The 23,762-nt window shown below is 42.6% G+C and overlaps 3 protein-coding genes across 18 annotated transcripts; all 3 read right to left on the bottom strand.

Annotated features, from left to right (window-relative positions):
- Nucleotides 1-405: 405 nt before the first annotated feature.
- LOC123119324 (uncharacterized) lies at nucleotides 406-7,220 on the bottom strand. Of its 16 annotated transcripts, none has more exons than XM_044539095.1 (15): nucleotides 7,013-7,220; nucleotides 5,924-6,016; nucleotides 5,086-5,179; nucleotides 4,807-4,963; nucleotides 4,565-4,726; nucleotides 4,381-4,476; nucleotides 4,131-4,280; nucleotides 3,992-4,042; nucleotides 3,331-3,435; nucleotides 2,999-3,251; nucleotides 2,699-2,882; nucleotides 2,080-2,266; nucleotides 1,659-1,973; nucleotides 1,460-1,532; nucleotides 406-856 (listed from the first exon to the last, which is right to left on the bottom strand). In XM_044539095.1, exons 5-13 carry the CDS (start codon nucleotides 4,610-4,612, stop codon nucleotides 1,902-1,904), a joined length of 1,146 nt encoding a protein of 381 aa, XP_044395030.1. In that variant the 5' UTR covers nucleotides 4,613-4,726; nucleotides 4,807-4,963; nucleotides 5,086-5,179; nucleotides 5,924-6,016; nucleotides 7,013-7,220; the 3' UTR covers nucleotides 406-856; nucleotides 1,460-1,532; nucleotides 1,659-1,901. The 16 variants fall into 16 exon arrangements, with proteins under 16 accessions (XP_044395030.1, XP_044395032.1, XP_044395025.1 ...); XM_044539097.1 differs by having other exon boundaries at nucleotides 5,086-5,176; XM_044539090.1 differs by having other exon boundaries at nucleotides 5,086-5,488; nucleotides 5,927-6,016.
- A 930-nt stretch (nucleotides 7,221-8,150) lies between these two features.
- On the bottom strand, nucleotides 8,151-11,298 carry LOC123119323 (chloroplast stem-loop binding protein of 41 kDa b, chloroplastic). Its single transcript, XM_044539082.1, has 10 exons — nucleotides 10,900-11,298; nucleotides 10,674-10,814; nucleotides 10,444-10,530; nucleotides 10,262-10,352; nucleotides 9,506-9,560; nucleotides 9,358-9,418; nucleotides 9,046-9,267; nucleotides 8,842-8,958; nucleotides 8,639-8,728; nucleotides 8,151-8,557 (listed from the first exon to the last, which is right to left on the bottom strand). The coding sequence occupies exons 1-10, from the start codon at nucleotides 10,990-10,992 to the stop codon at nucleotides 8,381-8,383; spliced, it is 1,134 nt and encodes a 377-aa protein (XP_044395017.1). The 5' UTR covers nucleotides 10,993-11,298; the 3' UTR covers nucleotides 8,151-8,380.
- Nucleotides 11,299-15,860: 4,562 nt separating this feature from the next.
- LOC123119322 (putative disease resistance RPP13-like protein 1) lies at nucleotides 15,861-21,873 on the bottom strand. Its single transcript, XM_044539081.1, has 3 exons — nucleotides 17,251-21,873; nucleotides 17,087-17,149; nucleotides 15,861-16,454 (listed from the first exon to the last, which is right to left on the bottom strand). Exons 1-2 carry the CDS (start codon nucleotides 21,041-21,043, stop codon nucleotides 17,088-17,090), a joined length of 3,855 nt encoding a protein of 1,284 aa, XP_044395016.1. The 5' UTR covers nucleotides 21,044-21,873; the 3' UTR covers nucleotides 15,861-16,454; nucleotide 17,087.
- Nucleotides 21,874-23,762: the final 1,889 nt, after the last annotated feature.

Genomic DNA, 23,762 nt, shown 5'->3' with positions numbered 1-23,762 from the left:
AAACCAAAAAATTGACAAGTTGCAACCGCTTGTTACCTATCTCTCTTATAATTTGAGTGTCGATCGAAGAGTAAATTATGAAGGGCGGTCACTCGACAGAGATGCACAAAGAAATTGTACATTCGCACTTCATGAGCCATCACGCATTTTCATCACATGCGTGAGGCCATGTGTAAAAGTATCGCCAAACCCAAGCATGACCATCACTACCATGCTATTGACAACGAGGGGCACATTCTAAATCAGTTGTGCCGGGTAATTAACTCGATAGATAAAAAGAATAACTGTGAAACATGAAAAAGCTAAAACCGGCTTAAATCAAACATTGACATCTGTTTATATTTGAGGTGGCAAATATTTTAAAACACATGGAAGGGACAAAAAAATAAAGAAAAATACAGGAAATATAGTTCCACTTTTAGTAAAACAAATATACGCTTAGTATGCGCAGAGATTGCAACATAGATACTATATAGTTCACGAAGAAAATATAGTTCCACTTTTAGCAAAACAAAAGATACGCTTAGTACGCCCAGTAATTGCAACATAGATACTATATAGTTCCTGAAGAAGAGTAGATATCCAAAAGAGTATAGCAGTTGCTCGCGGGTGACATATGTTTAAACAACTAGTACTATCTACTACCATATGATTACAGATGAAACTATTGCAGACATGAAAATGCATGCTCTTCTCCGATCAATTACACATTCAAAATGTTTGCAGATGCATCTTGCGGAAAAAGTCAATTTGCTATTGGCAGATCTTCTTCCTTCAGCTTGTTCAAAGTGCTTTTGAATAACTTGAACACAGATATCATCCTGTACTTCAGAATGTTGGCCTGGGTATAAAGACACTATACACAAATTATGAGAGATAGAGGAACAAAACTTGAGAAAACATTTTAAAGTACTAGAAAAAAAGTACTACAGAACTAGATCACTGACTTATTACAGGAAGCTGCAGAGATAGTAAACACTAAAAAAAGCTTGACTAATCATATGAGCATGGTGAAAAAATTACTGCTGGGAGGACATGTGACAACACATAACAAGACCTAAGATATTGTCGGTAAAAGAAGGATCGATAGTAAACAAACTCACACTTCAAAAAAATGAATAATATCAATTCCACCCATGCATGCAATGTACATAGACAAGTCCTAGCTTTTAAACAAAATGGGCATATGATTGGGACTAGCATTTAGTCTTGCCACATGGAAAAGTACCCAAGAATTGTGCCACGATCGAACAAAATCAAGTCATGTCATCCCCTAGTAAGCTAAGAGAAAGCACATGTAGTTTAACGGACTTCATGGTGTTCATTTGGCAGAAAAATAGGGCCAGCAGATGTCTCCAACTTGCAACACATCAAATGGCCTACCTCACTAGTTTGTTTTGGATTCAGTTTTGCACATACAGAAAAAAAATTAATAAGGCAAAGAGTTTTCAAGATATACCACACTGAAAGTCTTCATAGCTTTGCCTTCAAAATTTTCGATGTACAAAGGCAGATAGTGGCCTGAGTCATGCCTGCATAAAGAATAGCAAACACAGAAAAAAAATGAGGATGAGTATCAAGTGTGATAACAGCAAGTAGGAGGGAAAAAAGTAATAAGTATGGAAAACAAAGGATATTATGTCTCAATAATTTCTTACCAAGTTGTAGACAAGTTCTTCTTGGGTAGTTCCCAGAATGGTGCCACAGGGATCAAAAAAGTGAGATCTCTCAAAGAGAGAGTTAATGGAAAGTATAACCCAATGGTTTGATTTTATAGCATGGAAGTATAATTGTTCAACAAGAAAAAGCAGAATGAGTATAAAAACAAATAGAATAGATCTTGCTTAACATTGAATAAGTTGAAAAAGATTTACCAAGTCTTGCTTCCAGAGGCTTTCTTCTTAATTAATCCTGTCAAATTCTCGTATGCACGAAACTGGATCAAATAACTCAGGGGGAACCAACAATTTATTCTGTGAACAACAAAATGCAAATTAGAAAATATCTCAGTTTGAGTGTAAGTAAAAAGAAAAATTGGTCAAAAGAGAAGCAAATAGGCAGTTTAGAAGGAAAACCCACAGTGAAGTACGAAGTGAAACAGTACTTCTTGACAGAAGGCTTTACTTCAGATGACATCTTTGATTCGTAGTTAAGAACTTGAATAAATGAGTTCATCACTTCATCTCCAATCTCACCCCTCGCTTTAAATGAATTTAAGTAATTCTCATAGCTTACAGGAAAACCCTCTATGTCAACAAAAAGAGTGCTGGACAGAATAAAGAAGCATAACTAATGTTAAAATGAGAAAATGGATCTTAAAAATATAGTTTAACAATTAATAAAATACATATGCAACACTACGGTGGCCAAAAGAAAAAGTTAAACATCCTTTTATAGGGGTATGAACATTGAGATGTAAACTAAATTAGTTTGGTATCCATATGATTTCTTTTTAGTCTAAAATTGTATGAACTACAAAGTTTTTCATCTCAACTACCTTTGGTTGATCCAGAAAATTGTTGGGATTACATAATACAAATATGAGGAAAAATGTCTACAACTAATTTAGTGCATAAAATTGCTTGCACATTAGAAAATGTCTACAATTATTTTTCTAGGTAGATGTCTAGACTAAAAAAGTTCTCATAAATTAATGAATAAGAAACGATAAAATAACTAAAGGAATAAGAGAATTAACTATTCTTGGAAGATAGGCTTCCTCAGATATTTGGAAAAGAAGATATCCACTTCACGAGAGATTTTGAGTTTCTTGGGTGGATCGGGGGATTGAAGTTTAGCTGCTCTTTTCTTTCTGTTCTTCTTTTCAATTGTATTAGTTCCTGTACTCGGTCCAGCTTCTGCATTATTCATTGTAGAATAGCCTGCATATCACAGATATAAAAAGTTTGAACATTAAATGATGCAATGCGCCCAGACTCATAATACAAGAAAATGAAGAACACAGAAAGGAAAAAACATAATAGGCAAGAATTATAACCTTGTTGGATAGCAAAGTCCATGTTCATTGGGATTCCTACACTTGTATCACAGTGAGAGGCTGGTATGTCTTCATTAGTCGCAGCAGCAGGAGTGATAGGAGAATCATCCTGAATAACGATTGGAGTCCCTTGGGAGCGCTTCACACTTTCATTTGGAGAAGAGGAACTAATCAATATAAAACTTCTTTTTGCATTAACTCCACTAGAAAATTTGATATCAGGTGCTTCAGTCGATAGAAAAATTTCTTCCTGCTGAGAAAGGAAGTTGAAATGTTGTTGTAAGTTCAACGAAATTAGGATTGGGAAAAAAATTGAAAAACTTCAAGCAGACCTTAGGTTGTGAAGTAGTTGGTTGCTCAACAGAGTTGGTATTCAGAGGTGTACCATTGATAGGAAAAAATGGTGTTTGGTACGTCGAATTCAGGACAGAAATGTTCTGGACATAAGGAAACACACAGAATTCAGGCAACCAGTTAACTAACCAAACGACAGTAAGCTACATGCAACATTTGTTTCAAATAGAAAGGTTCCACATAAGTTTACTTGCAAATCCAGTATTATAACTGCTTCTCATGATAAGTCATAAAAAAGACTGGATGGTATTATCAAATTACCAAAAAACTATAGTAAATTCATCTGCAATCAATACTACACTATTTATCCACTTAATCTATAATATATACTCCTGCCGCATTCAAATTGGGCATTTACAAAACCGACTGGGGATAATGAGCGAAGTCGATATGCTTAGAACCAGCGCTACTTGACCGAATATCCGTAGCGCACAATATGCTAAGCACCAGTGCTAATCTTAAGCTCTGACAAAAAACCTTAAAGTTATGGTATTCTAGAAAATTTGGTGTTTGGTACACCGAATTCAGGACAGACGTGTTCTGGACATAACGAAACACACAGAATTCAGGCCAAAAAATGAAAAGCATGAGAAAAACAAAAATAGCACACAAACATAATGAGCAATACAAAACAAATACCTCAAATTTTGGTCCGATTGGCTCGTTCTTAACTACATCATTGGAGGGGACCTGGATTATAAAAATGTTAGTAAACATGACACTCCTTTCAAGAAAACACTTAGATAGGAACTACAAAAGGCACAACACAAAAAAATACCTCTGATTTCAAATGTGGCTCTGGTTTAAATTTTACATCAGGTTCAACTTTTGCAGTGCAACTGGGACCTTCTGAAATGATATGAGGACTTTTTGAATCAATTGACGTGTTCTCATTGAGAGCTTCAGGAACACTATTGGCATTGTTGACCTACAATTGACATTGCGAATAAATGTTTAGCTATATAAGATAAAAAAGACAACAAAGAAGAAAACACACAAAAATGAATGATTCTACTCATAAGAAATACCTCCACAGAAGGAACTGAATTAAACACACCAGCAGCATCAGGAGCATTGTTAACATGCACCACATTTGCATATGGTGTGTGTGATATGTCTCGCAGCTACAAATTGCAGTTTAACAAATGATGAAAATAAATACTGGAATTAAAAAGATAACTCAAGAAACGATATACAGTATATGATGCTTACTGGTAAAACCCCGTAATTTTTCCTAGACTCATAATTCCTATCAACCATTGCGAGATACTTGAAATCTTCAGTCTTAACATGACATATCCGAGGAAGAGAATAATCCACAGTTGACTGATGATTCTCAATAACATCAAGATCAATAAAATCCAGATAAATGATCTGCCATTTAAAAAGTAAACAGGTCAGTAAAATAAAACGTGGAGACATAGAAAAATAGTGAAACTGAATATTGAACTTACTCCTCAAATAGGAAGACATCCCCCAATATATGAAGACTTGTTCATTTCCTCAACACTTGGTCTGTTCATGATCATTTCAAAATGACGCTCTGACTCCTCACGCATGAAATCCAGTGCCAGTTGCCCAAAGTCAAGTGAAGGGATAGCAGAAACATCTCTTAGAGAGTACAAGAACTTCATGTTACCAAAGCAGTATGATGCAGGGCACAAAATAGATGGTAGGAAATAAAATGCGAAGCTCCTGATAAATCCATCTTCTGTCTCATCACCAAGCATCACCTCCTCTATTTTGTTGATTGGCATTTTGTTCCGATGATCAACATACTTGTTCCTTAACTCTGTAACCTCTGCCTTCACTTGGGGATCGCCGCTACTGAATACAAAAGGCACGGTGCCACCAAGGAAATCGAAAATTTTGTCAACCATATCTTTAGTAATCTTGATAATTTTATTCTTATGCTTGAAACAGGGCTCTTTACTTCCAAACATATGTTGATCTATCCATTCAAGCAGATTCATTGGAATTTTAGGTTTCTTTGGCATATGAAGCAGAGTTTCCATTTTGTACTTTCTCACATGGCCTAACTGAATATCACTAAACTGCTTCACAGTTTTGTTCCAACGCTTGAAAGACAGTCTGGTAATGTATGTAGGATTGCATGACTTCCTAGGGACACTCGGGCTACGAAAAAAATATAACAACTGATAAGACGGTGCAAAAACTAGAGAATAAACCAACAAAGATGGAATATGAAGAAAGCATAGCCCGAGTATCACAAGAAACGCGAGAGGACCAGCAAAACAAAGCAGCTATATTGAACTATATGAGTACACACATAAAAACAAGCATTTAGATAAAAATGATTAGTTGAGCATGTACTTCAAGACAAATATGAGAAGAAAACATGTTACTACAAAGAAGGAAAAATATGTGATCGACATAAAAATTAAGAAAAGGCACAAACTAATCATTCAAACAGGACAACTTACAAATGAATAGACAAAACATCTGGTAAGACCAAGACCTGACATAAAAATAGTTTTTCCAGCAATTTGATCTACTTTGTACTATACCAAATTCGAAAGCTACAAACTGAAAAGAGAAAAACTAACATACCACCTGAGTCATTCCAGAGACCTCGTGGACGATATTCAGTTGGTTCGTCCCCTTCTGGTTCTTCAACTTGGCTAACCCCACCTCCTTCGTGTGCTGCAAATACAGGTTTAACAACAACTATTAACAAATGAGCACTACTTATGAATGTATGACATTGCAGGTAATATAGAAAACCATAACATACTAAAGGGATTGGACAAGAAACCATAGAAATAATAAGAGGAAATTTTCTGCAAATTCAATATCTAGTTCAAAAACAAAAACATTTGTGCTAAAGCTCATCTACATGTGTCGTAAGTATAGCACATTCTAATTCCTAGGCCACTAATTTTATGTGAAGATTTGAGCGGGCATTTTCTGTTATCTTTTTCTTTTTTCTTTTTGCTATGATTGAATAACTAAGATGTGCAATAACTAGGGCACATCTAGATGTGCCTTAGACAACAACTACTACAGACATAAACGCGAACTAACAAACAGTAATGTGCTAAGGAGAATTTGTCAACAAACCATGACAAACTAAATGTCTCAAGTTGAAGTTAACTAAGTAAAAACAAATGCACTACACCCTCAAAATTATTACATTACACCCCACAATCTACTATTGATTTATACTCCAATACATGTCTGATCACTCTCCAATCTCACAAGATTCCTACTCAGAGCCAACAACTTCTTAAGTATCACAAAACCCCTAGTAAATTTCAACTATGTTATGCATGCCGATGGGTACAAAAACAGACAGAACCACATAAGGGGAGATGAATTCGGATGCAACAAGACAATAAATCAAATAGCAGATTCATTTACACAGATGGCAGAGGCACATGCATCAACACATGGGAGATGCCATCCGTCACATGAGATGAATTCACACGCATCAACAGGATGCATTTATACACATGCAAACATCAGATCTAAAAAAGGGGGCGAAATTTTCTACCCCAAACCCTAGATACCAGAGACACCATCCATCATTGCACACGGCTAGATCCACGCTTAAACAACAGCAACACAAGAACGAGCACCACGAAAACACAAATCATAACCGAAGACCTAAGGGGAATTAGGGTTAGAAGAAGAACGAACCAGACGAATCCATCACGCGACGGAGGAAGAAGAACATAGGAGAAGTAGTCGATGCGCCAGACGTCGGATTAGGGTTCGTCGATGCGCCTGATTCACCTGAGGATCGAACTCAATCGTCAGGGGAGAAGAGAAGTCGTCGGGGGAGAAGGAGAAGAGGAAACAGGGGACGACCACGGGAAACAGAGGAAAACAGGGGGTCGGGGGAAAGAACTGGACGACCACGGGACGGGGGGGTGGGGGAAATCGGGTTTTAAACGGGCCGGCCCACCTAGCACCGCTGCAGGCGCCGGTTTGCGGAAACAACTAAAACCGGCGCCTGTGGCGCTAAATAGGAAATGCCGCGCTATATAGGAGCTCCCGTTTGTTGAACGAAAGCACACCCTATTTGAATTCGGGCCGGCCCAGGTAGCGCATGCTCCCTCTTCCGGTTTTGGGAACATTCCCAGACCTGCTTTTTTGTTTTTCTTTCATTTTTTTCATTTTCATTTTCGTTTTTATTTTATTTATTCTTTCTTTTCCTTTGTTCCTTTTATTTTTTTCATTTCTGTGAACATTTTTAAAATTTGTGAATAGAATTTGAAAAAGAAAATCATCAAATTCAAAATGTGGTCATTGAATTCAAAGTTTTTTTCATGATATTAATAAATGTTTGTCATATTCCAAAATCTTCATCCATCTCAAAATACGTCCATACATTTAAAAACTGCTCATACAATTCAGTAAATATTCTTGTATTTAAATTTATTCATAAAATTCAAAATAATGTTCACCAAAATAGAAAAAATATTCAAAGAAATGAAAATTCGTTCATCAAAATACAAAAACTGTCCGTCAAAGTCAAAAAAAATACATTTTTGGAGATCATAAACATTTTTGAATTCGTGAACATTTTTTGAAATGCGTAAGTATTTATCCCGAACTTTTTTGAAGAAGCAAAAGAAAGAAAACAGAAATGAAAAAATAAGCAAGGGAGCCCCGCACCTGGGCTGGGCCAAGTTACCTCGTTATCATTGCACGGGTCGGGGAATAGGTGGTCCCTATTCTATTGGCATGGGAGTATGGGCAATCCAGTTAAACGGAATATTTCAATCTATTAGGTTCAGTTTTTCAAATCTTTAGTGATCAAATTCAGGTTCCGTTCTTAGAAAACTGATATTGTTATAAACAGTATAAACTGAACCGAAATACACCGAATGCCACGAGAGAATTAGGCGTCAGCAGTACATTTCATCGGATGAGTGAACCTCAACCTATATCCCAAAACTGAGATCGTCTTCCCTGTGCTACATATGCACACCGCACACGCAGTTGCCACACGCTTTGCGCTGCCATGAGCCATGTGCCCAACCATGCACGCCTCAGGTCGGCTCACACGCTCACGAGCTTCTTGCCGAGGATCATGTCGTCCGTGGTGAAGTCGGCCTCCTTCCTGAAGGTCCCGCGGCCGAAGTCAAGGTTGTACGAGTCCGTCAAGCCGTCGAGGAGGTCGTACTCCGGCGTAACCCCGAGGTCCTTGCTGGCCTTCTCCACCGACGCGAAGAAATGCTGCCATCGTTGCATCGTTCAGTGTCAGTCAGCAACACTGTAATAGCTGTACTTTTTCAGGGCATGATGTAGAAGAAATACCTGGTCTCTGAAGGGGAAGGCCTTCTTCTTGCCGAAATCGAAGTCCTTGGGGTTGTAGTGGATGATCTCCGGCTCAGGGAACCCTCCAGCCTGCATTGCATATCAAGCACCATGCGGAAAATGATGTATAGTTAGAAACTAGGCGAATAACCCATGGATATAGAGTGGTTTGCATTGCAAACGAGGAACAGTTTGTTAATGACCTTAGCGCATGCCCGTGCTAGCCCGTCGAAGGTGACGTACTTGCTGCCGGAGATGTTGTACACCTGCTTGCTCGCCTTGGGGTTGCCGAGGACCTTGATGAACGCCGTCGCCAAATCCTGTTGCAAAACCAAGCTCAAGATACAGAAGATGGCTTAAGGCAGCAAACCCGATAGCAGCAATTCACCGCATGTCAATGCAACGACCTTGACGTGGCCGAGCTGGGTGATCTGGTTCCCAGCGTTAGGGATGGGGATCGGGCGACCAGCCTTGAGCCGGTGGAAGAACCACTCCTCCACGGGGTTGTAGTTGAGAGGGCCGTAGATGTAGACCGGCCTGATGGACGTCCAGTTCACGCCGCTCGTCTCTAGAAGGCTCTCTGTCTCCAGCTTTCCCTTATGCCGGCTTTTCGGGTCCACGGCGTCGGTCTACCAGATGGATGGGGATGGGCACGCTTGCCACGAGTCAGTAATGGTGACGACTTTATGTTCACATTCATGTGAGTGGTATGGAATTACCTCAAAGTGTGGGAGCAGGTCTGATTTAAGGTAGACTCCTGCCGATGAGCAATAGATAAACCTGAAAATAGAACCAGAATGCTAGATAGTTCAGGGCACAGAAATTTGCAAACGTTTTGCTTTGCATCCGATCAAGTAACTAGCTTACTGTTCCAGGTTCGGCAACGCTTCTAGTATGGGGGATACTTCGGTGGCCTCACGCCCTGAAACACCATGACACAAAAGAGTTACAACATTTGGGAGATATCAGATGATAGTTTCAGTTGGGGAAGTGCCATTTTGCATTTCAGAAGCAATCTTCCAGTGTTATAGTACTAATTGACAGGCTTATTTGCACCTGGTTAGTAGTTATGAACAAACATTAGTGTGGTACCCGAAAGATCTATTTAGTATGTTGTAGCCTGACAGCATTCAGGTCAATGTGATCGCATCTAATCAGCAAAAAGCTGCTCTTGGTGGTTGAAGGACCAGTTGCCTAGCCAAAGGGATCTAGGAGACTGTTGACCACGCTGACATCTTCAATATCAGGGAGGATAAAAATCACAGCATCATCGGCATAGAGCAAAGTTCTATGCTTAACCATCCACGAACCAAAGGGAACAAGGATGCCTTCAGACCGGCGAGCAAAGCAAATCCATGATGAGTATGAAAAGGAGAGGCAGGAGGGGATATCCTTGCCGAAGGTCCCTCCTATGAATGATGTACTCCGAGAAGGATCCGTTAACCAGGTTTTCAGTGCTCGCCGAGGATAACAGATTGTCGATCCAATTTCTCCATCGCAGACCCCTACTGCTGATCCTTACATGCTTGTAACTACTCCATGTAATTTAACTTCCCTGCTTAATCAATGAAATACGGTGCTGCTGTGTTCATAAAAAGAGTATATTGTAGCTCTCCGGTTTACCATTAATATCATAGACGACATTGAAGCCCTTAGCAGAAAGGCTGGTCTTGACGAAATCAAAGTCTTTCCTATCACCTTTCAAATGCAGCACCTATACGCAAAAACCATCCTAAATATCATGAGTGTTATGCAAATAAGGCTGAACAAGTGACACAAGGACAGGATAGTAGGAAACGCCATACCTTGGAAGAGAACTCTGCATACTCTGCATCTGATTCACCTGGCAACTGCTGGGTTATGGGTGCCTTTCCTCTGGTGAACAATGTGACCTGACAAAATTCATCTTTTCACTTCATGCATGCAGATTCTTAAAATTGATGTGCTGGTACCCTCAAAACATTACATGTCATAATAATAAAATAATTAGCCTAAGGAGCCATTCTTTGGATCAGAAATGTATGCACAGACTGACCTGGTGTCCCTCCTGGACAAGTTTCCTGGAGAGGAAGAGACCGATGAACCTGGTGCCCCCCATGATCAGAATGTTCTTGGAGTCTGCAGCTGCTGCCACCTGCATTCTCGCCCCCCTTGGCTGCCATGACCTTCTCCTATTCTGCCAAAGAGAAAACTCACCAGCCATTTTTAGTTTGATCATCTTATCCTCGAATCAAAGAAAGCTCGTGTGTTCTATTGATCACCTGGGCTGAGATGGAGATGGCTGCGCCGCCGAAGTCGGAAAGAGGGGAAGATAGGAAGAGGCTGCTCTTCAGGGAGACACTCGCCGCCGCCATTTCTCTTCCCTTCTGTCTCCCCTCTCCCTGAGCTTGTGCTACTAAAAAGATGAAGTGCAAACAAGAGGAGAGGGCTTTGTTTGCCTGTCCAGGATGGCGGCAGTATATCCCTTGTCTGAAACTTGTGGCTCGGTGCGTGCTAATAAGAATGAAAAATGAGTGCTAGAGATTGTCTTGGCTTGTGTGGAGGGGGGAGCCCGCCCTATCTATCCTCTGTTGGATCCTCTCCTCCCATCCTTTCTCGTGTCCACTTAATGGGCAGCAACATTCTGATCAACTGATGGCGACATTTGTTTTCCTCTTCTCTTCTTCTGATGTCAGTCAAACATAGGAGAAAGGCAGCTCCGGCACATACCTCATCCCCTCCGACGTGACCTCTCCCGCTCCACCCCCTCCGTTTCCGGCGAGATCCGCCATCTTCGCCGTCGCCAGCGAGCGACTCCTGCGTACATTGTTCGCATTTGAGCTCGATTGGTCAATGCCGAATCGAAAACAAAAAAAATGGATCGAACGGTTTATTAACTGATTACTTGCCTGCGCGCTGCCGGCGGCCTCCTCGGTCTTCCGCTCTCTCCGGATGGTTCGTCGGTGCAGCCAATCGGCGGAGAGGCCGCCGAGTTCGTCGGCCCAGAGCCACCCCTGCTGGACGGAGGAGGCGCTCGCGCATCCACCAGCCCAGCGTCGCCCCCGCGTCGCCGGTCTCTTCCCGGGCCTCGCGCAGACGGCGACCCTGCCTCGCCACCATCACCGCAGAGGGAGAGCCGCTCGTCGTACACATTGGGGGCGCCAGCAGCCGAAGACTGCGCCGGCGTCTCGCGGCCGCCGGAATCGTGGGAGAACTTGCGGTGCGAGGAGCACGTGGACTGCTAAGCTAGATGGGAAAACTGACCGGTGGGTCCCTCGCTCGGTGCTAATCGCTCGAGCCCTTCGGTTTTTGCTAGAGCCAAGCCAACGCGCATCCACACCCCGGGCTCCGTACACCTGACGGCGGCGGGCGCGGCCGCCGGAATAGTGTCAGGACTTGAGAATGGATGCGAAGAGCGCGTGGGCCTGTTGATGGTATAATTTGGCTAGTTAATATATGAACAGCCAAATTGATTCAATGATTTATCAAGCTGATCGGTTGATGCATTTTTTAAGTATTGCAACAGGAATTTTCATGGACAACGAAGATGCAAGTTCTAAGAAGGATCGGATGCTAAGCTAAACAATGGGCGTGGAGTGCATGGTCTATATATCTACGTGTGCGGAGAAGTATGCTTAGTGTTGATGGCTATTATCCACGTTGATTTGCGACATTGCCGGAGTATTTTATTATGTTTTTTTGAAGGTTCAAGGTATTTGTACGAGTATGCTTAGAACTTGGGCTACTATATTATCTGGTGAGAGCGACGTGGCCGGAATATTTAATTGATAAGGTAAGGTGTGTATACGGTCAGAAGGGATCGCCATGCAGGTTAGCCTAATGTAAAACGTCAAGTACTATACATGGTAGCCCAATTAGGATGACCTGATTAGATTCTAATCGGTTTGATTTTGGAATTCAACTCGTGTACGCCAAGTCCTGCCTTGTATACGTCCAAGTCCAGCGTGCCTTATATATAAGGCCATGGCCGATTGGAAACGCCCCCAACAATCGATTTATCAATACAAACACTACTTTTTTACGTACGTTTTATCTATTGTTTTTTTTCTGCTGAGCCCTAGCGGCCCTACGGTTTGGTTCAACTTTGCCATTTTGCGCTGAAAAGCGGCCGTCTCTCCTCTACGAAAGCGAGGGATCTTTGTTGCTTTGCTCGGAAAGCAATCGTTCGTCGTCACGAAAGTACGACGGTTATCTTGGTGTTGCGCGGCGATTTCCCGTGCCAACAGGGCCGAGTGGGGCCTAGGGGGAGCTAAGGTTAGCTGACCGGTGGGTCCCCCACCCGGTGCTCATGTCACAGGCGGGATTTGATCATCCACCTAGCCAGCCGTACAATTTGGCGCAGCACGGGGAGGGGGAAGCCGTGGGGTGCTGTCCACGGCAACATAGAGGGCAGCCGCCCACACCCCGTCCTCCCCGATGAAGCTCCATTGCAACCCCAGCTGCGAGACAAAGCTGCAACGTAGCACCGACGGTGTCGGCGAAGCTTCATTGCAGTACCAACGACGCTCCAATGCCGCACTGGCGGAGCTCCATTGTAGCCTAACGATCCGGCGATGTGCCGACTAAGCTCTATTGAAGCACAACCAACGCTCCATTGCAGCCTCGAGCGACCCTCATTGCAGCTCCGACAGCGCGGTGAAGCTCCAACGCAGCACCAATGGCACGCCGGTGAAGCTCCATTGCAACCAAAGCCGAGGGAGGTGTATGGGTGATGCGTCGGCGAAGCTCCAATTGAAGCACCACTGACGCTCCATTGCAGCTCGGGTGACACTTCATTGCAGCCCCGACAGCGTGACGAAGCTCCAATGCAGCACCGTCGGCACGTGAGTGAAGCTCCATTGCAACCGGAGTTGAGGGAGGTGCCCCGTCACAACAATGGTGTTGCTGCAAAACACATGGGTTGCAGCGTGGGAGTGATAGTGGCGAGCGTGAGCCTTTCATGTGTGGTGCTCGGAGTCGCCCTCCCCCCAACCTTGCTGCAACCGCATCATTCCGGTGTCGGTGTCGCCCCCTCTCCGGGGCATGGCGAGAATGCAACAATAGCGGCCATGGTGAGGGTGCAAACAACGGCGGCTGTTCACCCCTATCATTGCAACATTGATGGTCTTGGGATAGAGTAGCGTCATCTGTCGTCGACAGCGCCCCTCACTATTCCTAGTGTGGTCGTGGTGCTCCCCATGGGACCCTAGGCCTCTCCTCTAGTACTGACGAATGAGGAAAAGGAGAAAAGAGAAAAGCCGTGTGGAGTAGAGAGATGTGCCGGAAGATAAGGTTGGAGGAGGAGGCGCACACAACAGATGGCTTACGCGAGCAAGAAATCATCCGAATGAAATGGACCGAGCTCCTATTTGATGCGCATTGTCAGCACGCCCTTTTGGGGCAGCCAATACGCGGGGCATGACGCACCCTGTTTTTTCCATTTCGTTTTACTATTTTTTATTTTCTGTTTTTGTTTTTTCTTCTTTAAAACAATGCATGATTTCAAAAAATCTCAATTTTTAAAAAATTGAGTTTTGAAAAAATGTTCAAGAAATCATAAAATATTCGTGGCTTCAAAAAATGTTTGTGATTTAAAAAAAGGTTGCATTAAACATTCTCATGAACTTGATCAAAATATTAACGAATTCAAAAAGTATTCATTAATTTTGAAAAAAGTTCATACAAATCAACTAATGATTGTGAACTTCAGAACAAGTTCATGAATTCAAACAAAATATTCATGCATTTTGAGAAAATGTTTGTCAAAGAAAAAATGCTCATGAATTTAAAAAATTGTGCCTAGATTTTTAAAAATGATCTTTGATTCAGAAAATGTTCGTTGATGTAAAAGATGTTCACGAGTTTTAAAAAATGTTAACAATTAGGAAAATGTTGGCGAATTTGTAAAAAATGTTCACAATTTCATAAAAAATGTTTGCGAAATTAAAAAATGTTCACAAGTTCCAGAAAAGTTAACGAATTTGGAAATATGTATGCAAAATGGAAAACAGAAAAATGAAATGTAAAGAAAAAGAAAAGGGAAAAAAGGAAAGGAAATTGAACAATAAAGTAGAAAAACTAACATGAAAAACAGAAAGAGAATAAATTTAAAAAGGAAGAAAATAACAAAAAGAAAAAAGAAAAAAAAACGAAAATGAGCTAGTTGGGTTGGCCCAAAATGTGTACTTTGTAGGAGAGCGCGCAGGAGTGGGGTGGGGAGGAGGGGGGGGGGTACACTCTAGGTCGCTAACCATCAACCTGCACGCTGAATAGGGTTGGTTGTTATAGACCTGGACATCTGGGACGACACAACAAAGCCTGACGCACGCTTAAACGTGCATGCGACGACATGGCCCACCACGACACATTTACACGTCGTGTCGTGATAGCCCTGCGTGCTCCGCTCAAGGCCGACACATCACATAAGGTAAATGTGTCCGCCTGACCCAACACGCGTGCTTTTAGATCAATTTGGGCTGTTTTTAAGAATTTGGTTTGTTTTTTGGATCTATATATCAACAAAAATAAAAAACCAATTACAAAAACAAACAGATTGTGTTGTGCTGGCACGCGGAATGTGGGTCTCGCCCAGGAGTCCAAGCATAGCCCATGCGTGTCATGGACCAGGCACGACCCGTTCAGCCGCGTGCCGAGCCAGACATATCACGGGTCAAGCATGTGTACTAAGGGCCCGGCTCGTGAGATTCGACCCAACTGGCCAGCTATAGTCTTTTTTTTAGGCCAAACTGGCCAGCTAAAGTCGGTCACTATGAAATATATCATCGCGAATGCACTCCAGGGGGCCATCAGCCATGTACAACAAGTCAACAACTAGAGGATGACTCACGCTTTGTTGCGCCATAGTTTGGTTTTGGAATTTATTCTGTTTTTTCTCTCAAAGCTTATTATTGTAATTCACATTCCGTGTGTACTGCGAAGACGGGTGAGCAAACACGGACCCCAAGTGTGGCATTTGATTGTTTTTTTAGGGGTGGGCGGTATTTGGTTGGTCCTTACGATTTTGGGAATGCTTCGTTTCTTTTTCTTTTTTTTCTCTATCTATTTTTTTCATGTTTCATTTTCCTGTCTGTTTTTATATTTGTTTTATTTTTATTTTGCAATTCATGAATATTTTTCAAATTTATGAATATTTGTGAAATTGAGAAACATAATTTTAACTCTTAAACATTTTTTCAGGTCAAATGTTTCTTCAAAATTGTGAGCATTTTACAAAAACCCGTGATTTTCTTTAAATATTTGTGAACATTTTGTAAATTTACAAACACTATTACACGTCACAAACAATATATCTGTCTCAGTAGGTAGCATACCCATGCACACAACTCTTGTAGTTGCTCATCAATCAGCTCACCCAGGTTAACTACAAGAGTTGTCACAGCACGCAAGTTTACTACCATTCAGACGACTGACGCGCAAACCTCTAATCAAGAGACTCCCCGGGTACAAGAGCCCAACATAAATTCTACCATGTTCCTTTTACAAACTCCAAATTTCAACTTCGTCTTGGCTCCATTTTGTACACGCATAACTGAACTGAGCTCGACGTCAGTTTCTCTTTCCCTCGTATCCTTGCATTCAGTGAGTATCATCCGGCAAAACATGGCATGCCGTGATCTTGTCAGAAAGACAAGCCGAAATGTCTGATGAACAAGGAGACAACTTGAAGTAAATTAAGAGTCTGAAAAACCTTTCAGATGGCACTGTCTGAAGCTTCTTGTCAGCATTTTTTTTTAGCAACAACAGGCTTGGGAGATAGAACCGTTTCTTCCACTAGTGCAGCCATGACTCGGACACAAGTCTGTTGTGGTCACTGTCACTGATAACCAAAAAAAGAAGTTTCAGTTTTCAGGAACAAAGATACGAGTATTTCTTTGCGACAAAGGAACATAACTTGTATTTTAACAATAACACGCAGTTGGAGTGTTACGTACTACTCTCTCCATAAAGAAATATAAGAGCGTTTGGATTACTAAAGCGGAGGGCGTATAAATGTAACCATATCCAAAGATAGAAATAAGGATGGGTACACTTCAGCAGCGTGATTGCTGTGGCAATAAAAATGGTGCTCAAAGGTTTTCCTACGTGTTGGACACTGTACATGGATATGTTCGGGTGGATCAATCATATTTTCGCCCCCCCCCCCCCCCCCCCCGCCCCGACTCTTTTTCATTGTCTTATATAGTTTGCAGTGAAAAACTAATGAAAAATGGGTTACACAGTTTGGAAAAAAGAAACAAAAAAAAAAGACTTTGACAGTGCACATTGTTCATGCATTCAAGCAAAACAGACTTCATATTTATTAAGGCAAGACATAGAGATGATATCAAGAAGCAACATTATTCAGAGAAACAGGTCAAACTTATATCCATATTCCTTTTACACACTAACCATTATTCAGGGGAAGAAAGAGGAAGCGTCGACTATCTTTCTCATGAGATTGTTAATTACCTTAGTTGGATGTGATCAAAGCCCCTTCCCTGAATTTCTTGTCCATGACGAAATACCAATCTCCTATCATTGGTTTGCAGTAAGATATCAGTAGGTTCCCGCAGTACAGAGATCCAAGCAGTAAATTAAGCAAGTGAGGACGGGAGAGTGGAAAGTGGAGCTACCTATTGTCGCATAAGGGATGTGGGAGATCTTGTTCCATTCAGGGCTTCCATGTGTTATGATCTCCTTCTCCAGCTCCGGATGACATCCCGTAATGTTCAGCTTTTTCAAGGAGGAGGGCAGATATGGAAGTGACCGGAGTTGCCCAGCACCAAATAGCCATAGTTCCTTGAGAGAGCAGAGGTCTTGCATGCTCGGTGGGAGCGATCTCAAGGAATCTGCTTTGGTTATATCCAGGCCTTGGAGGGATGTGCGGTTCTGTAGCAGCCATCGCTCAGGTAAGCTCTCCATCTCTGACCCATTACTAATGTCTAAATATTCAGTGTGGCACAGACTCTTGAGCGGCTCAAGAAGCAGCAAGGACGGCAAATCAATTTTAAGAGAACATATCTGCAGTGAGCTGCCGGTCTCCACCAGTTGCTCTTCCTCACCACCAGAACCAAAACCAGATGCAACTCGAGTTAGTGAGGTCCCAACAGCCTCCGTGAGTTTACTGCACCCGACGATACTTAACCAGATGAGAAATGGAAGTGATCCGAGTCCTCCCAGGGATGAGAGGTTCTCGCATCCATCTATGTAAATGATCCGCAGGGATCCGAGACTCTTGAACACATCCATGGAGGGGAGAGATACCAGGCTCGAGCAGTTCTCCAGCTCGAGCCGAGATAAGTTGGTGAGCAGCTGTAGTGACCCAAGTAGTGAAAGTTCCAGATCACCACACTGGGCAATTGTTAATTCCCGGAGTGACAATGGCACGAGCTTATCTCTTGCATCTCTCGTCGTCCTCAACTTTGGACATGTCTTTACTTTCAGCTCCTTAAGTTCTTTCATTTCTTCAAATGGTATGGACGCAGACTCCAGCTGTATACAATCATCAACTTTTAGGACACGGAGAGCTCCCATGTACAGTTTTTGCTCCAAAAGGCTCCCTTCCAGCGAAGTTAAACATGGACAGCCGGTGATAATTATCTCTGTCAACTTAGATGATTTGGACTCAATGCTCTCACTTGATATCTTGCCAATCATAGGAAGTTTGGTCAGCCAAACATGTCGTATTTGCAATGATACTAGGCTTGGAGGTAGAATAGGTAATTCCCTCAATTTTCGGCACTCAATTACTACCAAAGTATCAAGGCTCTGAGGTAACAACAACTCCATGGAGTTACTGGACATATCAGATGGTCGACCAATCTGCCGTAGCTTAGGAAGGTGGTCCAACATTAGAAGCTTCAACAATTCTAACTCACCGAGAGAGGGAAGGTATTCCCAATTTATACAGCTTATCAACCTGAGAGATACCAGGTTTTTGACAGAGCGATTCTCAATCCAAAATGGAACCCTGGGACCCTCATAACCCTGAATTTGCAATACCTTTATATTAGCATGTGGCTCAAGGTGGTCAAGAATCAAGCCATCTGTCATGATTTGCTCAGATTTCGACCACTCTAGATATAACTCGTCAAGATGTTGTTTCTCCTTCAACTTGGCATTCTTAGCTTCTTCATAATTCCTAACATTCTCAAGACCCTGAACACCCAATTCACGGAGATCTCTTAAGCTCCCAATTGCACTTATTTCATTGCATATTCTTCCTCCTACCTGGTAGTCATGTAATTCCTGAAGAGAAGTGAGCCTGCTTATGCCGAAACAACCAAATCCATGCACTCCATATGATACATATCTCAAGCGTTCAAGGTTCCCTAAGTATCTCACTTCATATGTTTCAGTCTCCAAACCCATACCACATCGAAGTACCATCAAGTGATATAGTTTGGCAACCCCACATATTGTGTCTGGTGATATTTGATGCAAGTAGATATAACGAAGATGTTTCAGGCTAGCAAACTTGTCAGCAAAAGAGAATGTGTTTCTCAATTCTGAATGAAATAGACGCAAAGATTTTGAGCTCTCAACAACCATTTCAACAGCACAAACAACGTCATTTCCAACCTCGCATTCATTATAAATGATAATAGTGCGCAGATTCTTAAAATGCGAGAATCTTTTGATCTCATCAGCAGAGAAACTATGAATATTGACAATGCATAGGTGACGGAGTGTATCCTTTTCATCTTTAAGCTGGACAGGATCATCTATTTTTGCACATTCACCAATGGACACATTCTTTGCTAATTCATGCATCAAATCATGCATTACATAACTTTCTTGTTTCAACGCACTAGATTTGGATTTCAGATCAAAAAATGACTTTCTAGTTAGCTGAGACAAGAACAATTCTGCAGTAACCTCCAAAGTTTGAGTGTCACTTGCAAACTCTGAGATCAATCCTGAACCAATCCACAATTGCACTAGTTCTTTCTTTTCAAATTCATAGTCTCGCGGAAAGATGCAACAATATCGAAAGCAAATTTGTAGCTCTGTTGGCAGGTGGTAGTAGCTTAATCTAAGAACCTTCATAATGTCTTCTTCGGCTCCTTTGAAATGTTCCAGTCCTTGATGCAAGAATCTGCTCCAGTATTCAAGTGATATGTTATCTTGCAAATGCTCCCCGACAACCTTTGTTACCAATGGACATCCTCTTAGTTTCTTTGAAATTCGTTCTCCAATTAATTTTGCATATACATGGTCTCCCGCATTCAACCTGGAAAAAGCATGATGAATGAAGAGCTCAAGATTTTCATCTTCTTCCAATCCTTTTAATGTCAAACACTGATCCATTTTGACTCCCATCACTATTGCTGCCATGTACGCTACAGATTGCATTCGGGTTGTCAACAAAATTTTGCTCCCAGCGGTGTTCAGTTTTCTCATAGGAGCAAATAACTTCTCCCATTCATCTCTTTTCTTATCTTCCCAAACGTCATCCAAAACTAGCAAAAACTTAATAGACTTGAGTTTCTCTTTGAGATACTGTTGTAGTGGTTCCAAATTATCAGTGTTTGGTTTTGCGCCTGTAACACATTCCAGTATTTTACTTGTCACTGATGTCGCATCAAAGCTAGCAGACACAGTAATCCAAATGATCTTAAGATGCTTCCGTACCTCATCTTGTTCGCATATACTCTGAGCCAAAGTAGTCTTCCCCATGCCACCATGACCGACCACTGAAATAATGGGAATATTGTTGATCATTGTCACCCCAGTCTCAGTTTCTGCTAATTGAACTGGCGTGTTCATCAACCATCCAATAATCTTTTCTTTCTCCTTTTCTCGTCCAACAAATTTGGTTGCACTTAATGTCGAACCCGTCTGGCGATCATTTTTCACCAGCTTCGGCACTTGTTGTTGGCTGCTGGTGCTAGAAGAGCGCCCACTGAGATGGTCTGTGAGAGTGAGGAAACTGACCACACCTGCAGCGGCCTTGTCTAATTCATGCACAAATTTCATCAATCTCTTGACGGTGTCACCATGAGTAGATTTCTTGTGAGTCTTGTTGAAGACAGGTCCAATCTGAACGGATCTAACAAGCTTGTGGTTCATCTTATCAAAAGGAGAACCCCACTCACTAACCTTTCGGTCCTTGGCCTTGGCCTCGAGCTCGTAGTATTCAAGCTCGTCGATGGCGTCTTCTGCAGCCTCGACTACATCCCTGAGCTGCCAGAGCCATGCCTCTAGGGCGCTGCTTTGCTCCCTGACAAGTTCCGGCTTGACGACATCAAACACCGCTTGGATGTGTGGCATGGCCAGCAGGAGCCGGTTCTTCAACTCATCCATGTCTTCGGATTTGAAGTATTCATTGATGTAGCTGAAAGCCTTGCTGACCAAGAAAGATATAGCCGGAGTGGCCACATACTTTCCTGCAAAAGCGAGTGGAGCAGAGACAGGTATGTCCATGGATGGATGGTTTTCTCTCTGTGTGTTCGTGTGTGTGTGTTCGTGTGAGATGAGAGCCACCAATGAGCAAATGATAAATTCTGCTCACCCTGGTGCTGGAGTAGGGGACATGTGGTGTTTAAACCGAAATTTCGATTGCTATTGTTCCATAAACAAAACATGGCACCGTTAGGCAGTCACAGTCAAAGGAAGTTTCCACGATGGTCCAGCGAAGCCGGCAGCCCGCCGGCATTGACCAAATTGCCGGCGAAAGACTCCCTCCAATGAAGTAATAACCATCCCGCTCGGCAGAAAACATCAGTCTCCAAACCTCCTCGCGCGCCGCCGTGCCTCGTAGTCGCTCCACTCTCCTTCTTCATGTTGTTGCTGGCTCGCATCGCGAGGCTACCACACAACAAGGACAACGCCGCCAGAGCTCGGGCAGAGGACGCGAGGGCCGGGGGAGGAAGATGGTTACCCGACCGACCGCACTCCGGTCTCCGGAATCGGCCCCGCGCTGGATCTGGAGGGCTAGTCGGCGACGACGCGAGGAGAATCGGACTCTCCTGCAACTGCAACCCCCGTCGGTGGTGCTAGTGCTGACACACCCGCTCGATCGGCCGCCACATCTGCTGCTATTGCTGCGGGATGACAGCAGAGGGAAGGCGCTTGAGGGGCGCGAGGAGGGAGAGGCGTGGCGGCCGTGCCGGGCGTCCATCTGCTGCCGTGTGGTGTTGTCCTGACCTGGCCATGGGCAGCCCTTACTGGGCGTCCCGAAAATCCCGGGCCGGGCTCAGGCCTGCACAAAGCGAGTTTTTAGCCGTAGTTGGACCGGGCAGTGTCGGGCTTTCTCAAGCTTGGGCTGGGCTCAGGCTTGATTTTGTAGGCCCGGTGGCCGGGCCGGGCTCAGGCCTGCACAAAGCGAGTTTTTAGCCGTAGTCGGGCCGGGCCGACCGGGTCATGTCGGGCTTTCTCGGGCTCGGGTGGGGCTCGGGCCCTATTTTGTAGGCCTGGTGGCCGGGCCAGGCCGGGCTCGGTCCTGGGTTTTTAGCATCGGGCTTTTTTGGCCCGGCCCAGCCCGAGATATGCCCAGGTATAGGTGTTGTCCTCTCGTGGAGTTCTGCACTTCTGCTACGTCTCGTATTGTGTGTGACTGATATTGCATTTAATTACGAGTAGTTTATTTAGGGATCATATTTGCATGGAAAAGTCTGGAAAAAAAAACCCTTTGACCTCGTACTTCAAGTTTGAGTCGAACTTTGAACTCGAAATCCCTGAAACTGGCACACTAAGCTCTCAGATATAAGAGTGTGTTCCATGGCTTGATGATGTTCCTTCTAGGTGTAGTTGCAGCAAATGTGCTACTCCCTCCCTCCCTAAATATTTGTCTTTTTACAGATTTCAACAAGTGACTACATATGAAGCAAAAATAAGTAAATTTACATTCTAAAATATGTCTATATACATCCGTATGCGGTTCTCCATTTGAAATCTCTAAAAGACTAATATTTAAAAACGGAGGGAGTAGGTAATTAGCAAGATCAGTGAATGTAACGGCCTGGTGCCATATAACAGTGAATGTAATGTGAGATTTTGTAACACTGAATTAGCAAGTTTGCGTTGCATTTGACACCCTTTTGCAAGATCAGCTAGCAGACGTAACACTGACAGCATGGCAATTTATAAGATCAGTGAACTTTTGATGCATTTGACAACTACTTATAAGATCAGTGCATTTGATAGCAACCAACAAAACGTAACAGCAGGTACATGGTAGTTGCACCAGACAGCAAATTCTAAGATTTTTTTTCGAATAACAGCAAATTCTAACATACAAGGCAAGTAAGCAGCAGAGATTTGACGGTGCCATTTCGCACCCATTGTCCACATAAGTATCACGCAAATAGCATCAAGTCACAGTGACATAAACTGTTCGTCTAGAGTCTAGACAAACCAAAATGATAAACACTGGTACATGACCATGCCGACATAAGAATTTAAATCAAAAGGACATAACCAAAAGTTCAATAGTATTGAAATCTCTTTTAACATACTAATAATACCATAGAAACACTAGTCAAGCAGGCTCAATTCTTTGATTTGTTTTCCTTGGCTTAGACAAATTTTTTTTCTGGTAGCCTTCCGCTTCGATCCACTTGTTCCTGCTTCTGCTTGATCTTTTCTTTTGCTCTTAGCCTCCTGGCTTACTCTGATCTGAGCATCAATTTTTGCTTCCTGGTGTAAGAAATAACAGTACATAAGAATCTCAAACAATACACAAGCAATTTAAATAATGCACAAGTAAATGGAAAGTGAACAAGTATTTACCTTGGTTGCCTTAATTTTCTTTCTTGTTTTCTTCAGGAATGCATTTTTCTTCTTCCCTTTTTCAGGATTCTTGTTGCAGCGTGTCTTGTTGTGCTCCTTTGTGGCCACACATGCTCCAAGTAATCTTAATGCCATGCTTTGACTTTTTCTTGCCTTTTGGTGCTCCCCCCTCTTCCTGTTGGAATTATGCCCTCGAGGCAATAATAAATGGTTATTATTATATTTCTTTGTTCATGGTAATTGTCTATTATTCATGCTATAATTGTATTGTCCGGAAATCGTAATACATGTGTGAATACATAGACCACAACGTGTCCCTAGTAAGCCTCTAGTTGACTAGCTCGTTGATCAACAGATAGTCGTGGTTTCCTGACTATGGACATTGGATGTCATTGATAACGGGATCACATCA

This window comes from Triticum aestivum, chromosome 5D (assembly GCF_018294505.1).
Source record: "Triticum aestivum cultivar Chinese Spring chromosome 5D, IWGSC CS RefSeq v2.1, whole genome shotgun sequence".
NCBI classification, from domain to species: domain Eukaryota; kingdom Viridiplantae; phylum Streptophyta; class Magnoliopsida; order Poales; family Poaceae; genus Triticum; species Triticum aestivum.
This window is presented reverse-complemented; position numbering and strand designations above follow the sequence as displayed.

Excerpts from the sequence above, each read along its gene's own strand:
- LOC123119324 (XM_044539083.1), bottom strand. The coding sequence starts at position 4,612 with ATGGTTGATAGGAATTATGAGTCTAGGAAAAATTACGGGGTTTTACCA. Across the intron at positions 4,477-4,564 it reads AAAATTACGGGGTTTTACCA|CTGCGAGACATATCACACAC; the intron begins GTAAGCATCATA and ends TGCAATTTGTAG. Across the intron at positions 1,974-2,079 it reads GTTTCACTTCGTACTTCACT|AATAAATTGTTGGTTCCCCC; the intron begins GTGGGTTTTCCT and ends TGTTGTTCACAG.
- LOC123119323 (XM_044539082.1), bottom strand. The coding sequence starts at position 10,992 with ATGGCGGCGGCGAGTGTCTCCCTGAAGAGCAGCCTCTTCCTATCTTCC. Across the intron at positions 10,353-10,443 it reads ATGCAGAGTTCTCTTCCAAG|GTGCTGCATTTGAAAGGTGA; the intron begins GTATGGCGTTTC and ends TTTTGCGTATAG. Across the intron at positions 9,561-10,261 it reads TGTCGTCTATGATATTAATG|GGCGTGAGGCCACCGAAGTA; the intron begins GTAAACCGGAGA and ends ATGGTGTTTCAG.
- LOC123119322 (XM_044539081.1), bottom strand. The coding sequence starts at position 21,043 with ATGGACATACCTGTCTCTGCTCCACTCGCTTTTGCAGGAAAGTATGTG. Across the intron at positions 17,150-17,250 it reads CATCCCTTATGCGACAATAG|GAGATTGGTATTTCGTCATG; the intron begins GTAGCTCCACTT and ends AACCAATGATAG.